General features: G+C 49.1%; 6 protein-coding genes across 6 annotated transcripts; all 6 read right to left on the bottom strand.

Moving 5' to 3' along the window:
• Nucleotides 1-277: 277 nt before the first annotated feature.
• On the bottom strand, nucleotides 278-4,472 carry N7487_011294 (uncharacterized protein; the record flags this gene model as incomplete). Its single annotated transcript, XM_056879024.1, has 3 exons — nucleotides 4,288-4,472; nucleotides 3,815-4,230; nucleotides 278-3,732 (listed from the first exon to the last, which is right to left on the bottom strand). The coding sequence occupies exons 1-3, from the start codon at nucleotides 4,311-4,313 to the stop codon at nucleotides 278-280; spliced, it is 3,897 nt and encodes a 1,298-aa protein (XP_056724343.1). The 5' UTR covers nucleotides 4,314-4,472.
• A 2,359-nt stretch (nucleotides 4,473-6,831) lies between these two features.
• Nucleotides 6,832-8,520, bottom strand: N7487_011293 (uncharacterized protein; the record flags this gene model as incomplete). The annotated part of the gene is made up of 5 exons (XM_056879023.1): nucleotides 6,832-6,967; nucleotides 7,030-7,657; nucleotides 7,718-8,042; nucleotides 8,104-8,143; nucleotides 8,216-8,520. 5 exons carry the CDS (start codon nucleotides 8,518-8,520, stop codon nucleotides 6,832-6,834), a joined length of 1,434 nt encoding a protein of 477 aa, XP_056724342.1.
• Nucleotides 8,521-9,283: 763 nt separating this feature from the next.
• Nucleotides 9,284-10,336, bottom strand: fbp1 (fructose 1,6-bisphosphate 1-phosphatase; the record flags this gene model as incomplete). The annotated part of the gene is made up of 1 exon (XM_056879022.1): nucleotides 9,284-10,336. The coding sequence occupies one exon, from the start codon at nucleotides 10,334-10,336 to the stop codon at nucleotides 9,284-9,286; it is 1,053 nt and encodes a 350-aa protein (XP_056724341.1).
• A 791-nt stretch (nucleotides 10,337-11,127) lies between these two features.
• Nucleotides 11,128-12,408, bottom strand: N7487_011291 (uncharacterized protein; the record flags this gene model as incomplete). The annotated part of the gene is made up of 1 exon (XM_056879021.1): nucleotides 11,128-12,408. The coding sequence occupies one exon, from the start codon at nucleotides 12,406-12,408 to the stop codon at nucleotides 11,128-11,130; it is 1,281 nt and encodes a 426-aa protein (XP_056724340.1).
• An 80-nt stretch (nucleotides 12,409-12,488) lies between these two features.
• Nucleotides 12,489-13,793, bottom strand: N7487_011290 (uncharacterized protein; the record flags this gene model as incomplete). Its single annotated transcript, XM_056879020.1, has 3 exons — nucleotides 12,489-13,253; nucleotides 13,301-13,615; nucleotides 13,668-13,793. The coding sequence occupies 3 exons, from the start codon at nucleotides 13,791-13,793 to the stop codon at nucleotides 12,489-12,491; spliced, it is 1,206 nt and encodes a 401-aa protein (XP_056724339.1).
• Nucleotides 13,794-14,686: 893 nt separating this feature from the next.
• Nucleotides 14,687-15,448, bottom strand: N7487_011289 (DUF3716 domain-containing protein; the record flags this gene model as incomplete). The annotated part of the gene is made up of 2 exons (XM_056879019.1): nucleotides 14,687-15,096; nucleotides 15,154-15,448. The coding sequence occupies 2 exons, from the start codon at nucleotides 15,446-15,448 to the stop codon at nucleotides 14,687-14,689; spliced, it is 705 nt and encodes a 234-aa protein (XP_056724338.1).
• Between the last annotated feature and the right edge of the window lie 409 nt (nucleotides 15,449-15,857).

Below are 15,857 nucleotides of genomic sequence, written 5' to 3'. Positions count from 1 at the left end.
ACGTGACTGTGGATAACGCTAGCGACTTCTCAGTATCGCATGAGGTCATCTTCTCTTCTTCACTACCAGCCATATTCTTGAGATTCACTTCAATTGACAAATTATGTTCTTTGATTGGTTGAAATATGTGTATATTCAACCCTCATATCCCTAAAGGAGACCAAAAACTCAAGTGTCGCAGGCACTGCCTCGCTTCACTCGATCTATAACGAACGAATGGGGATATCACGCTGCCAAGTACATAGCAAAAAAAGAAAAATCACAAAAAACCTCTCTTCTATTCCTCCAATTGTTCCAATTCCTCCCAACCATTTTCGTTCATAAGCTGTTCCTTCACCCGTTCTCTCAACCCCTCGATCTGACTCCCTAGCGCCTCAGTCCACTGGCCCTCAACAGTAGCAACCTTATCCTTAAGATCAGTGGTAAGGGCCAGTTCTTCATCAGCACGAGTCTCTTGCATCTCACGACGAACATCCTCCTCCGCCTCGCCACGCTTAATCCGCTGCGCCTCAACAAGCTTCCGACTTGCCCGCATAACAGCAGACCGAACCTCATGCAAGAGACACAGCAGATTCGTCTGCGACTCGATGAACTGGTAGCTCGATTTCTCCGCATGGGAAAGCAAGGTATACAGATACTGCAGTGGATGCTCATAGTAGCTGGGGTTTTCCTCGTATTCGTCCGCGGGTATCTGAACCTGGAAGCCGCGCAGGTTCTCAGGCGCCTGCTGCACAAGAGCCAGGAGGGACGGGGCGATATCCCAGAATGCGGAGAGCTGTACCTCGACGCCTCGCATGACGTTCTGCTCAATGACATCCAGGAACGTCTCGAGCCGGGTTAGCGCCTCGTTTTCGTACTGGACGCGGCGGTCGAGTGCATCTTGTGTGAAGAATGCTTGTGTCTCTCGTAGCTTGTCTTCGTTTTTGGTTTGTTTGTAAGGGAGCAGAGCAACGGCTTTGTATTTGTCGTCGCGGTCGCTGATTAGGTCGAATGACTCGCGGTGGAGCTGCTCGCGGGCTTCGAAGAGCCATTTTAGTTGTGTCAGTTTCTCGAGGAGCTCGGGCTTTTCGTCGCCTTCTTCCTGGGTTTGATCTGGTGTCCCGCTCTGTGCATCGTCTGAGAGCATGCTGCTCAGCTGGTCGATGCAGGCTGTTGCTCTGCTGATTCTGTCGACGAGAATGGCGTTCATTGGCTTGAGCACTGTTTCCTGGTACGTGTCTAGCTGGCGTTTGACCATTGCCCTTTCCCGCTCGTTCTCCTCGGCAATCATCGCTGCCTCGGCCTCGGCTGCTTCCGCAAAGGTGAGACTGCCTTCTTGGATCTGGCTTTGGATGTTAGATCTGAATTGGCGGTGGCCCTCGTCGACTTGTTGCTGGTGTTCTTGAAGCATTCGCTCCACATCAGCCTTATACCGATGTCTGGTGGTTTTGATCTCTGCGAGATCAGTAATTGATCGGACTGTAGTTCGATGAGTGACCAAATCAGGATGGCTGTTATTCACGGCAGGGTGGTGGCGGGGATAAGGCGGAGGCAGGGTGATCAACCGTGAGATGTCTAAATTGCGGCTTTCATAGCGATATTCAGTCCCCGTGGAATTCGCAGGGGACCCTTCATGCCAGCCGACTTTCTCAGGTGGGTACTCATCAGACCCATATTCTGTACCCCCATAGTTCATGCTCACATCTTTGGGCTGAGAAGGAGTCAACTCCTGGTCCCCATGCATGGCCTCCCGAGGCAACCCCATGTACTTTGACTCCCGCTTGGATCGCTGAACCCTTCTCTCAGCCCCCCCCCCGCTGGAGCCGGTTGCCGACTCCCACCAGCGACTTGGTGCACGGCCTCGAGAGCTCTCGTCGTTGCTCATGTTGAGACTGGCAATTGGTGACAGGCAAGGCTGGTAGTTATTCCACCACGCAGACTCTGGCCGACCTGCTCGGTTTTGTGGGATATCTAGCTTCGGCTGAGGCTTGAGATTCGGTGGTTGCTTCGCCGGCAACTCGAAAAGATTGCGGCGCACATCTTCTACCTGGAAAGATCCCCAGACCTTGGAGTACCGCTGGCGCCGGATCTGAGATTCGGCAAGCATGTAGTCTGCAAATATCTTGAGTGCTTCGGTATCATCCTCAGCACTGGCTTCTTTGTCAATAAAAGTCTTGTGTCTTTGAATCGCATCCTGTAGGAAAGCAGGGTCTTGTCTAAGGATCGATTCCATTGACACCTGCATCGTTTGCTGTCCTGGCGTTCGGCGTGGCGATAAGGGTTTCATTATGGACACAGCATCGTTAGGCATGTGGAGAATGTGAGAGAGTGGACGGGTTTCTGGTCCTTGGGAGGGTGCACGGGAGCGTGAGCGAGGCCGGGCCTCTTTTGCTGAGTTCAGAGGTGGAGTTGGTAGTGCCTTTGGCGGTACTGGTTGGCTGGCCTCTTTTGGGTAAGATGACGAGCCAACTCCATTTGGATTTGGTGAAAACGGAGGCGTATGCGCAAATGCAGCGGAGGGACCAGCAGAGCTGGGTTGTTGTCTAGGAGTCCCGTAGGGTGATTTTTCTGGAAGGACAGCGCTGGACGATGCTCGAGGCCGTGATGCAATATATTGCCCTTCTGATTTAATGCTGCGGGTACTGCCAGGGGTTTGATTGTACTTGCCCGACGTCGGATGCCGATCTTGATCCGGGCTATTGGTCTGGTCTGGTAGAATCAGGTTCGATGGTTTGATCTGATCCAGCGCATCGGCCCAAGGATTTCCATTTACCGATATCGCACTTGGGGGTTCAAAGACCTGGCTTTGTCGGTTTCGTCGTTCAATTCGCCTTTCACGAATACCCTTGGCACTTGGATCACGGACTGCTGGGCTGCGGAAAAGACCGCCACTACCAGGAGTTCTTTGATTAGATGAATCGTGTGGATCTCCATCTGTCGGCTCTGGTGCCTTGGCCGCTTTTGCCGTGTCAACAAATAAAGTCTCTGTTGGTCGACTGTTCAAATATCCCTCGTCTATCCAATCAGCTGGTGTAGGCGGGATGCTTCCCAGTCCTGTTCCTAGCACGGGAGGTCCTCTTCTCGTCGTCCTGTTGGAGCTCGGGGTCGTTCTCATAGATGATGATTCCGACGAGCCACTCACACTGACGGACCTCGCAGCGGGAGGAGGCCCTGGAGGTGGTGGTGGAAGTGGCATCCCGGGCTCCCAGTTACTATTTGACGGCGATCGATTTCGCGACTGACTCGTTGCCCTTGATGATCCTGCACTACTTACCACAGCCCCAGCAGATGCCGCTCTTCTGGATCCAGGTGCCCGGGAGGGTGTGTCGAAGTGAGCAGGTGTTGCAGCCATATTCTCGTTGAATGCAGGTGAGGATTGCGCCTGGTCATACTGTGCCAGCCGGGGCCTATGGCTAGCTGCAGCATTATATGGTATAGCTTGATCATTATAGGGCATGCCATGGTACTCCACTCGGCCCTGGGAAACAGATCTACTCGCCGGATGTCCCTGCGGGGGAGGTGGAGGAGGTAGCGACTGACGCCCAGAGTCAGACGGGTAAGCCATAGATAGCGGCCGAGGCCGGTTTGATCGTCTTTGATACTGGACAGGCATCTCAAAAGCGCCCTCCCTGTTGTCAGGTGGAGAAGGCGTTCCGGCAAAATTAGGATTTGTCTGACCAGAAAAGTCCCGGGACATTGGATTTTGGTTGCTGGGAGGTGAGTATGGCGGAGGAGGTGGCGACAACGACACATCTACCAAAGGATCAATATCAATTCAAGGCTAGTCTTTGGATACCACTGGTCTGCAGAGACATGGACTGTGAGCAAGACTCACCCGGATTATTTCTTTGCGGCGTCACACGATGCATAGTGCCTGGCTGAAGATACGGGGCCTGCGCCTGGGGCCTGCCCGGAGGCCCCCAGTCCTGGGGATTATAAGGAACATTGTATGCGTTTCTAGACGCCATGGAAGACGACGAAACGGATCTACCGTTAATAGGAGATGGAACAGCGGGCGATAGACCGTGAGTAAATGGGCTCGACAGCGAGGTTGATGATAAAGGCGTCGGCGTTAGCCCAAGACCCTGATATTGAGGACCGCTCAGTGCTGTTGTCAACAATGGCGGCTGTGCAGCATGTTCTCGACGACCTGGTGATGGCAGATTGCTGGGACTCGCAGCTGTCGATGACCAGCCCGGATAATGATTGCTCAGTGGCTGCTCGACACCTGCATGATTTGAACCCGACCAGCTAGAAGAGGATCAGTATCGCGCGTATAGAAAATGCCCAGAATACGATGGGTCGCACCTATTCATATTGGGCTGTGCATCCATTTAGGAGGCCCGATCCGAAGCCATGGCCGCCTGGAATGGAAGAGGATGGCCCAACAGAACAGAGAAAAAGCTATTGGCTCGAAACAGGCGAGACGCTAATTTTTCTATTCTTTGCAACTGCGGAGGTCAAGGTTGAGGGGGGGAAATGATAGCCTGGCCCATACGGAGTAGTACTCTGTACGGCAGAGGCAGATGGACGGTGCGCCCATTGTAGAAAGAAATCTATATTTGGAACAGAAGAAAGCAGAATCTGATCGAGAACAAATGAGCCTGTCCGAAGCGGGGATTTTTATGCACCTGGCGAGGTTCTCATCACATCCGGGGCCCAAGCTCGGCGCTTATCGTTCTCTATGAGAGGCCCAATGACCCCTGTACCCTGTTGTCCCCGCAATAAAACAACAAACCACAGAGGATTATGGGGGGCCATTTATCTTAACAGTGTGACTAGAGTATGCAGGGGTGTCCATAGGGTAGAAAATATCTAAAAAAAGACAAATAGTTTCATACATCGAGCAAGGATCAGAGGGTTCTTTGAAATATAATTGGTATTGAGTATATTAAACTCCTAACTACTGCCGACTTCTATCTGCCACGTGCATTGACCGAGGGAAGACCGATGACGGCTCCGACATCTTTGGAAACTGGACTGAAATCGATATTAGTATCAAGACTAACAAACGATGGCAAGAAACAATATGTGTATGGAGGAATTTCAGATAAAGCCTTGTCACAGGCGATGGTCGTCAATTATAAATCCTTACGTTGACCGTCGTGATAAATTGAAGTGAATCATCATAAAAGGATGAGGAAAGAAAGAAAATAAAGTCAAAAACTTACAGAAAGGAGTAAATCAGATCACCAATGGCGTGGTGTCTGCAAGTATTAGTTCGCTCAAGTGTTTCTGTTCAAGATCCCATCAGCGTCGAGTACTGAATAGACATTGTAGCAATGTATGAGACTTGTGAATTGATCAGGCATGACAGTTTATCGTCTTCGCCAGCAAGCTGACTAGGACATATGCTTGTCTTTTTTGTGTCGTTTCATCATGTAAAGTCGGGAAGGGAAAAGAGATAAGGTGTACACATACACCCACAATCAAAACATGAGAACTCTCTTGCAAGTTCATGTTGAAAAGAAAATCTGCCTTCAAAGAATCATTAGCACTAGCCAAGGAAATTTGATGAGTGAAATAATGTGTAGGAATGAATGTCAGAAAGGCATGAATGGTTATTAAAAAGATTGTGTCAGCATCGAAAACTCGAATCAGACTCGTCATCTAAAGGGTATCATCATAGAAGGTAGGGCAGCAAGAAAGAAAAACCAGACTCAGTCGCATACCTTCTACAGTTACAGTTGGGTCTCAATCGGTCATAAGCAAATAGGCTTCTATTCAAAAGGGTTAGTGACTGTGTCACGCAACCATCTCACAAGTTGATGAATATATGACATGTCTCAGTGGGCGAGGTTTTCTAGGCCTGCCGCAAAAAGGGCATCTCCAATCATGACCGGACATTTTGTTTAAACGCCGTCGGAGCCCAGTGCCGTTTCATCTTCGACAGACATTCTTGTGGGAAAAGTGCTTTAGGCTTACCATTTGAGCCAGTAGCGCAGTAACCTATTAGGTCTTCGAAACATTAGCTTGTGGTCTGAAAAGAATTTTCATGCAAATGTTGAGGTAAAGTAAAGATCAGAAATAGCCATTTGTATCATCACCGACCCGAAGGTCTGAGACGGTAATTTCCAGCGTATTTTCATACACATCGCGTTCATCATGGTATAGGGAAAAGATATAGAATGTAAAGAGAGAAAGGTAACTCACCATCTGCGCTTGATGTTGGGTCGGTATCTGCAATCGACGAGATGTATTTACTATCATTTCTGGAAAGCAAGTTAGCGCAGTCCAAGTCAAAGTTTGTGTGATAGTTCAAAGCAATGATGTGAGATCAGCCTGACGTGCAATAACATAAGTTTCATTCCCCTTGGGGTCAAAGACTCTAGTTTGTATTTGGTTAAAGGTATCATCATGTTGGAAGGTGCGTGGATGTGTTGGGGGGAATGGAGCGGACAAGATCTTACCATCGTCGCAGATCCTGCAGACCGGCTGTTGGTTAGTGAAAAACACATTGTGTCAAGATTTATGATTTGGATCAAGGCCAGGGATCAATCGACCTCAATCTCCATTTGCATTGGAAGCATTAACCATGCTGAAGATGAGCGTAGGATGATGGAAGAGAAAAGAGTGAAAACAGAAATTTGTACTTTTTTCAAGCTCCAACGGCGCGGAATCACCTTCAGCCGGAGCTAGCTCGAAATGGGACTAGCGTTGCCATAGGCGAGTTCTGCTTACGTCATGTACCCCCAACCCGTGGACGCCCCATCCGGGCGCCATGGACAGCACAGCATATGTATGACCTTGATGGATTTATAGCTGCACTAGAACGCGGGCGAAAAAGTTATAATCTATCATTAAAGAATTATATATAATTATCTTTCAATCGAATGACAACATAACACCCATTTATGCATGAGACCGCTTCTTTTCACGGGCCCAGAACTGATATAGAACAGCCAGCATAGCTAGCATGCACACATCAAGGGCAATAGTCCAGTTATATCCAATAAGATACCTCGGGGCATCAACGGTCTTCCACACGCTAAACAAGAAAAAAAACGGTTAGTATAAAGTCCGACATCAGCAGGTCGCACCAACACTCACAAAAGCGGAATCCAAGCTCCAAAGGTATTACCAATAGTATTCATAGCACTGATGACAATAGCACGCTCCTCAGCACTATGAGCACAAATCTCATTTGCCCAGGCATAAATAATAGCCGCAATACCATCTGCGGTACCAGACAGGAAGAACGCAAAGAACTTCAGCCCAACAGGGACATTCCAGATAGCTAGCACAATGCAAGCAAATATATTCAGCACAGCAGTGGTAGCAATCAAGCTAGCCTTTGCATCGTACACATCAGATAGAACACCACAGATGACAGATGCCACAATGGTGACTGCTGGCGAGACTGTCGTTATCGTGTTGATGCTCTCAACCGAGTATCCCTCCTCCTTGAGCCAGATCGGTAAGCCGCTGTTTGAAGATACACCATCTGCCTGTGAGAAAAAGAATGCAAATGCAACAAGAACCCACAGCCGCCAGCCTTTGAGAATCTGGAGAACCCTTGACTTGGTGAAGGGTTGGCGGGCTTCGCGGCTCTCAGATGCCATGCGCTCTTGCGCGAGGCGGACTTCGTCCGCGCTAAGGAAGCGCGAGTTGCATTTGTCGGGTGTGCTTGGGAGGACACATAGGCCTAGGAATGCGATAGGGATTGTGCATGCAAAGCCTGATATCGTTAGCCTGTGTCTCTTTTTTGATTCTTGTGAGACACTTGGGATACACTCACAAATAATGTACAGCCATCTCCACCCTTCAATTCCATACCGGCCATCAAGCCTGGCATAAGCTCCCGCTTGAATGTACCCCGAGCTCATGCTGCCAACTTGGGAGGCAATGAAGAAGATCGCGCCTCGACGGGACAATTCCGAGCGCTTGTACCAACTGCCCAGGTACCATTGTACTGCAGGGAAGAAGAAGCCGCCAAGAGCACCGACGAAGAAGCGAAGAGCGTAGAGCTGGGTGACATTGTTGGCCTTGTACTGCGCCAGGGTGAAGATACCCCAGAATAGATCGGCGGCAGGCAAGAAATAGTTCACGGGGCAGCGAGTCATCTATGAGTAGTAGTCAGCAAATCCGTCTCCCCATGCGATTGATTTTAAAATGACAACGAACCAACAGAGTCAGAGGAATCTGCATCGTGATGAAACCAACCCTATATCGAATCAGCATCAACTCTCAAATCATACTCCCCAGGCACCATCACAAACCCATCGGGTTGACATACATGTAGACCGTTTGAAGATAATTCAATTGGTTTCCGTAAAGCTTCAAATCTTCCTTCATGCCAGACACATAGGCTGTACTTGTAGCCGAAGAATCCAAGACCTTCGCCCAGTACGCCAAGAAGACGAAGACGATGATCAGTCCATCAAGCTTGAGGATCAGCCGCCGCTCGGCGGGGGTATCTGTCGGCGCAAACCACTCATACCATTTCTGGCGTGCGGGCTCAGAGGCCGGTGGGTTCTCTGATTTCGTGGGGGTTTCCTTGGCTTCCACTGTCCCCGGGGCTTTCTCGATGGGTAAAGACATAGTTGAATACCTACCTCAAACAACAACACTGGCCTCTAGGGCACGGGGGTATGACAGCGCCGATCAATTATCTGTGGTTACTTCATTTTTCCCTCGTGGGAGCTCTAGACTGTTATAGGGTTGATTCGGAGCACGCCATCGGCCGCTCGCATGAGGAGTCATCTAATTTGCCGGTAAAAATTGACACTATCACCGAAATCGCATCAAGCAATTCCCACACACGGTTTTGATTCGTTCTGATTCATTCTGCTTCGTTGGGGCCTTGGGGTTCGACTCAAGGGGGATAAATTTAGAGATGGTGTGAGTTTTATGTTTCACTTGAAGCAAGCCGGTGTTGCTACAGGGTCTGGGCTATTATGGAGTTAGTCAAGATGGTACATTCCGCGCCAAAACAATTAAACGTCTATAAGCATGTTAGCTGCATGCCCAGATTCTCTGTGGGACCCGATCTAGTGGCGTTTCCCATCCTCATGCACGAGCCACCGAGTATACGAGTAGTAGGTATCACTACAGAACAGTGCAATTTAATGGTTTTCTTTTCTTTTATTTTTTATCCCGATCTATGGCGGGTATAAGTATCGTAAAGCGCTGAAAACAACAATGACTGCAACGAGGCAGAGGTCGGGTACCCCAAATGTAAACTCCGACCAGTTAAATCATCATGTCCAAGAATGAGATAGATGAACAAATAGTGTTAAGAGGGAATATGCCGGGGGAAACAAGCATCCATAAAGAATTAAAAAAAAAAATCTCAGCGAGACGCTTATTTCTTGTACTTGTTGTACATATCAATGACCTTCTGGACCTCATCCTTGGAGCCAAGGAAGACACCACTCTTATCGTGAATGTGCTCAGGGACAACCTCCATCAACCGCTCCATGCGCGAGTTGACAGCAAGGCCGCCTGCATTCTCGAAGACCATCGCCATGGGCGCACACTCGTACAAGATACGAAGTTTGCCCTTGGGGCTCTTTGAGTCGGCCGGGTAGGCGAAGATACCGCCGTACAGCAGAGTACGGTAAGCATCGGCGACCATGCTACCAATGTAACGGGCACTGTAAGGCTTGCCGCCGTTTTCGGGGTACTTGAGGCTGTGGAAGTAGGCGTTGCACCACTCATCCCAGTACTGGCTGTTACCCTCATTGACGGAGTAGATGGAGCGCGCTGCGGGCAGTTTCATGTTGGGGTGGGTGAGGATGAATTCTCCAAGCGAGTTCTCGAGCGTGAAGCCGTTGACACCGCCGCCACGCATCGTGATCACGAGCTGCGCTGAGGCGCCGTACATGGTAAAGCCGGACGCCACCAGGCTGGTACCTGGGTGGAGCAGGTCCTCTGGGCCGACAGTCTTGTTGGGACCCAGGACCTCGTCGGGGAGCTGGAAGATACCGAAGATAGTGCCGACAGACACACCGGCGTCCAGGTTGGAGGAACCGTCAATGGGGTCGCAGACGACGGCGTAACGAGCATTGGGGTGCTCGTCGAACCGGATCACTTCCTCTTCTTCTTCTGAGACGATAATTCGGCACTTGCCGGAGCCACGCATGGCAGAGATAAAGATGTCATTGCCGATAACGTCCAGCTTCTTCTGGTCATCACCGGTTATGTTTGAGGAACCAGCCAGTCCGGTAAGGTTGATCAAGGAGGCACGACGGATGTAGTAGGCAATTGACTTGAAAGAGAATTGGAGGGCATGGCATAGGAGAGTGAAGTCACCCGAGGCTTCGGGGTACTTAATCTGTTCTTCTGTGAAGAAACGGGAAAGTGTGACGATATCAGTGTTGATGTTCTCCGCTCCGACGGGGGGTGCTGTAGCCATTTTGAGGTATTGTTTGGAGGATTTAAGGTATGAAGATTGAAAGATATAGCAATTGAGTTCCAGGTGGAAGAGTAGGTTAAGTAGTAGAAAGTGGCAATATTGAAACAAGATAGTATATGAGAGAATAAAATAGTTCAACGTCAGTGAGGGGAGGGGATCAAACCGGGTAGAAGTACGGGAGTACGGAGTATGGGGAGTGACCTCAGACCCCCCCCGTTTTCGTCATTTTGCCCCGCGTGACCTGCCCGGACCCTCCTCGGTTTCCCCTTGCCGGGAACGCCCGTCTCTTAACTATAGACCTTCCTATCAAATATCATTTATTTGTTGATTCCTGCAGAAATTGGATAGTTTAGAGATAACCCCACGTAGACTCTCTCCAATTCGCTATGCCCCCATACCAGTATGTCCAAGATAATCGAAGATATGCTGCCCAATGGTCTAGATCCTCCCGGTCTGTTCCTTGCCCGACTCGGCCTCGGGATCAGCAACGGAAGAATGAATTCCCTATACCCCACTCATAGTCATGCGCACTTGAAAAGATCGTGAGATTTAGGTAATGTCATTGGTGTACCTAATTAAAGGGGGATATCTGCGCTATAATTGATAGTTCGGTGTGGATACATGTACGGATCTACCTCAATGGAACAATAACAGGTGGGACTAATCAGTGCGGTACAGTATACTCCGTAGATAATGTATAATTCTAGACCCTTTACAATACAAAAAGGAGACAGGGAGTGAGACAATCCCGTGCGTTGTAGAAAAAGAAAGTAAAACAAGAAAGAAAAAGACTAGTCCACGGGGTCCTCCTCCAACAGGGTCTTGAAGCTGAAAGGCAAGAAAGGAATACCCTCACCCACGAAATGCTTGCTCATTGCCTCAACCCAGTGAAGACGAAGCGAATGCAACATGGCACTAGTACCCTCCATCACACACAGAATACAAATGGTTAGCACGAACCAAAGGTAGAAGCTGACAACGATCATGATAACACGGGTCACGGGGTTCTCCTGCTCAAAGGCACTACCAATGGTCATGGTCCAGAGAACGATCGAGAGTTGCTGGTGGGCAAGCGACAGAGCCCACAGACGAAGGTAAGAGGCAGTGTGAGAGATACAGTTGAGGCAGAATTCGATGGTGTGGATGACTTGGTGGATCATGATGTCGCCAAAGTCGAATTCCTCATGCTCTTCACTATCATCGATGTCCTGGGAAAGCATAGCCACACCTTCTCCATCGCTAGCCAGACTGTCCCGACCCAGCCCGCCGTCCAGGTCACCATCGGCGTCAAGTGCGCTCACCCGGGAGTTCTCGCCAAGGCCGCGGTAACCCAGGGCACGAGCACGGTTGTGTTCATATCGGAGCCAGAACGGCTTGAGGAAGAGCATGATAGGTACCTGGGCCACGGCGATAAGGAGAAGGAGAATCTGGACCGAGCTCTGGCCAGGATAGAGTTGTTCTTCTACTGTACCAGGGCTCAGGAACATGAAAATGAGCATGTTCAGGAGACCGGGGGGGTTCACACCCTTCTCCTGCCAGTTCACGGACCACTTGTAGAGAATAGTGAGGACAAGGTAACCGAAGATTGACTGGAAGAAGAGCAACCCAGGAACAAAATTGCCCCAAATGTCAACCTTGGACTTAAAGTGCCGTCCATTGACGTACTGCAGGCAAAGAGCATAGGTCATGTGGCACCATCCAAGGAGAACACTCATCTTCATCTTCATACTGTTCGAAAAGAGCAAGGAGTTGTCCGCCTCGTGCCAGTTCCAGTCCAGACCAATCGGATACCGATATCCTTCTTTCAATGTCGCCTCGACCATTTTGCCGGCCTGGATGTCCTGGGGCCATTGCCACTGACTAGGGAAGATGGTGAAAGATTTGGAGAAAATATCGTTGTAAATAAAACCGGTGTAGATAGAGAACAGACCCATCATCAACATGATGTATCGTCCATAGAAGGCCATATATGTCAGTTCATCCAGTTTGGTCCGCGCCAGCTTCTTTTCCCAGAAGATCATGGCAGAAGCGGCCAGGGTCATTAGTGCACCATGACCACAATCACCGAACATGACCGCGAACAAGAAGGGGAAAGTGACGACCGTGTACAGACCAGGGTTGACTTCCGAATACTTGGGAATACCGTAGGCATTCACAATTGTTTGAAACCTTCGGTAAACTTGTTCGTCCTGACAAAAGTCGGAGGAGTCTTGTTGGTTCGGATCTGATTGACAATTGTAGGAACAGTGAGGCCTGCACGGTCGTTCACATCCTGAAGGGTTGACTTGATCAGAGCCAGAGAGTTTGTCGGACACCACGCCTCAGCGATCAGCGTCTTCCGTGCCTGATCGTATGAAAATTTGTTCAATGTGTCGTAAACAGCCTTTTCCTTCTTGACGATGATCATCCATGCGGCGAGCGAGCGAGCAATCTGGGATAGTTCCGCATCAAGGGTGTTCTTGGTGTTGCGGAGGACATTGCCAACATCGCCGAGACGGGTGTTTACTTCGTGAATCTGGTCTCTTCTCAACTCACTGTTCTCATCGACACCGTACAAGGATGCGTTGAGCGACTCCGAGATCTTTCTAATCTTGGCAAGGATGTTCTTGCCGTGAGCGAAGATGACGAAAACATTCTTGTGGACTTCCTCGTTGGTCATCGGGTCTATAATGGGCTCCGGGATCTCAGACTGGTTCATGTAAAGGTTTCCGCGCAGGGTGCGCCAAAGGATACGCTCAAATGCTCCGATGCGATCCCGGGGGATAACACCAGCAACGAATCCAATGTTCATTTCCGAGAAGCTCTGCTGTCCCTGGGTGTCTCCATTTTGGCGAGGAGCGTGGTGCTCAACATCGCGGAGCAAGGGAGCTTCATCGTTGTCAAAGGATTGACGAATGTCTTCTGTTTGTGTGTGGGCCTATTCAGTTAGCTTCGTCTGTCAATGGTATACTCGAAGACACATACCCGATCGAAGAATCCACCGGCCTCTCTCAGTACCCATCGCCATTCGCTCAGCTCGACTTCGCGCTTCTTCAAAGTCTCATAGCTATCGTTCAGAGAGATAATCCGCTGTTCAAGGCTCTCGCTGCGATCAGCCAACTCATCGATCTCCGATGCTAAAGGGGCAGCCAATGTATCGGAGAAATCCGAGGAAGATCTCATGGGGATCGCGGCCTTTTCCATCTGTTGATGGAAATAGCGGAGCTGTCTTTCGACATTGTCTAGGCGACGGATTTCTTTTGTGAAGGTTCTTTGGAAAGCGTTCGTGTCCGGGTTGAGCTAGAAAGAGGTCAGTGGGGAGCATCAAAGCAAAGTATTCTTCGTCACCTACATCTCGAAACTGAACCTGACCAACTTCACCTAGGGCACTGACAACTTCTCTTCCGATCTCGTTGGCAATGTAGAGCTGGGTCAAGCTCATATCCGCCGAGCGGAAGAAGGTGTCCCTCGGAGCCATGGTGTAAGGAGGCTACCAGGAGCCGTGTCTTTTGGTAAGAAGACAGGGGAAAGGGTGGAGGCTAAAGAGCGACAGTAGACAAATATATTCAATGAAAGGCACAGATCCTCGGCTCTGTTGTTGCAGATAGTGATAGCCCGGGCTCTAGTTGAACTCGTTCTCGGGTGGCTCTGTCAAGCTGGCCGCATCCAGCCACGTGATTTATTATACACGTGATGTCATGACTAAACAAAGTCTTCTGAGGTCCACCTGGGCAACATCCATGCTACATGGATATGTTGTAGTAACTACTCCAACTATAATTGCCTTTGAACCAGCAGATTTCCCCAAATGATCATTTATGGATAGTTGAAGGGACGAGTAAGCTATCGTATGCATGTTACAAAACAGGCGTGGCCCCTGAGGCTGAGAGCTATTAGGGCCTATATATACTATAACAGTTGAATGTGCTTATAGGGTCTCCTTGTTGGGATTAGTGACCTGCATACCTCTAGGCATTGTAGGCATATGTATGACACAAAGCTCATTCTTTTCCCCAAAACTCCTCAGCTAGAAATCCAATTCTACACTACCTCGACGATAAATATCTGCTACGGTCCATCAAGGTTCATAGCACCATGTTTACATCTACAAGAGATATATGGAATATACCATTATGTACGGTGAATTTTCAGTGGTCTTAATTCGTTGGATAACTATCATTTGCAGGCATTCCAGAGGCCGTACAGGCTTCACTAAGATTTGGAAATAACATCACATCCCACACAACACTTCCTTGATCTCTTTCTCTTTTGACCTCATACAGCAAACGCCACACCAAGGATACCTGACCAGGGATAGTGGTTGGCCTGAAAGACTGCTTCCTTTTCCAACTGACATGTCGTGGTAGTTGCTCAATCGTCTTCCTTGTCGTCTTCCTCCTCCATTTCCATTCCCACCTCCTCTGTCTCCTCTGCCTCTGTCTCCTCTGCCTCTACCTCTGCGTCTTTCTCTTCCTCTAGCTCCGCTTCTACCTCTTCTTCTGCCTCGTGATCTTCCTCCTCGTCTTCCTTCAAAGTAACACGCTTCATGGCTTCCAACACTCCATCAACATGGGATTTCAGAGACATCAACCCACCATTTATTTTAAATTGGTGTGCTCTATTGGGGCTTCCATTGAGAAAATCGAGCATAGCAGTCCGGATTTCTTTGAAGGCATCATCAAAATACCTTACTTCTCGCTTCAGCTTGGTCACCTTTCCTTGGAGAACCACCTTGCGGGGAATGACTTTCGGGCGCTTCTTGTACCAGCAAGGAACCACACCTTTCGTAGAATAGCTGTTAGCTTAAAGTAAGATACCCGTTGCATATGAGAGTGTACCATTGATGATGCTGCACTTCTTGGTAAGATGTTTCCATATGCAGTTTGCGCAACAACCACTGGACAGGGTTGGAAGCATTACACATTCAGTGAATGGGTAGGGATTCTTTTCGCAATTGACGCAGGAGGCCAGGGGTTTGGTGCCCACAATCTGAGCTGTTGCTGCCCTCAGACATGTAGTGTTTTTAATACGGTCGCAAAATGCCAACGGTGTCATCTCACTGAGAACAATTTCTCGTGAGGGTTCCAAATTGCGCATCCATTTCACATCTTTTGAAGGACAGCCATATTCCATGACTATTCCTGTCAGATCCCTACATACGGTTTAGTTTCTGAGATCTTACCTTTCTCAAACACAGCTATGTTCATTGGCTCACATGACTGCGTCCGGGATCTAACACTGATAGGCAAGTGTTGATGCAGATGTGTAAATGTGTGCTGTGGAGAATGTCCGTAAGGACTGGAATGTTGACGAAGGATGAAGAAAGAAGTTCTCTTTCATATATTATATACGTTAAGTGGGGGATTGCACAGTGTGAATACTCGGGTTTTCAGTTGTCATTTGCTATTGAGCACAATATGTTTACCGTTACTGCACCTAAGATGTAATACAGGTGTTAAAGGCATCATAGTCGGCATCAGGGTCTACCAGCTATTATCTTGCGTCAAAAGGTTGCAAGGTTGTTTTCACTGGGATATTGAGT

Source organism: Penicillium crustosum, assembly GCF_028827405.1.
Source record: "Penicillium crustosum strain IBT 35664 chromosome Unknown utg000005l_segment0_segment0, whole genome shotgun sequence".
NCBI classification, from domain to species: domain Eukaryota; kingdom Fungi; phylum Ascomycota; class Eurotiomycetes; order Eurotiales; family Aspergillaceae; genus Penicillium; species Penicillium crustosum.
The sequence above is the reverse complement of the archived record's forward strand: the minus strand, read 5'-3'. Positions and strand labels throughout refer to the sequence as shown.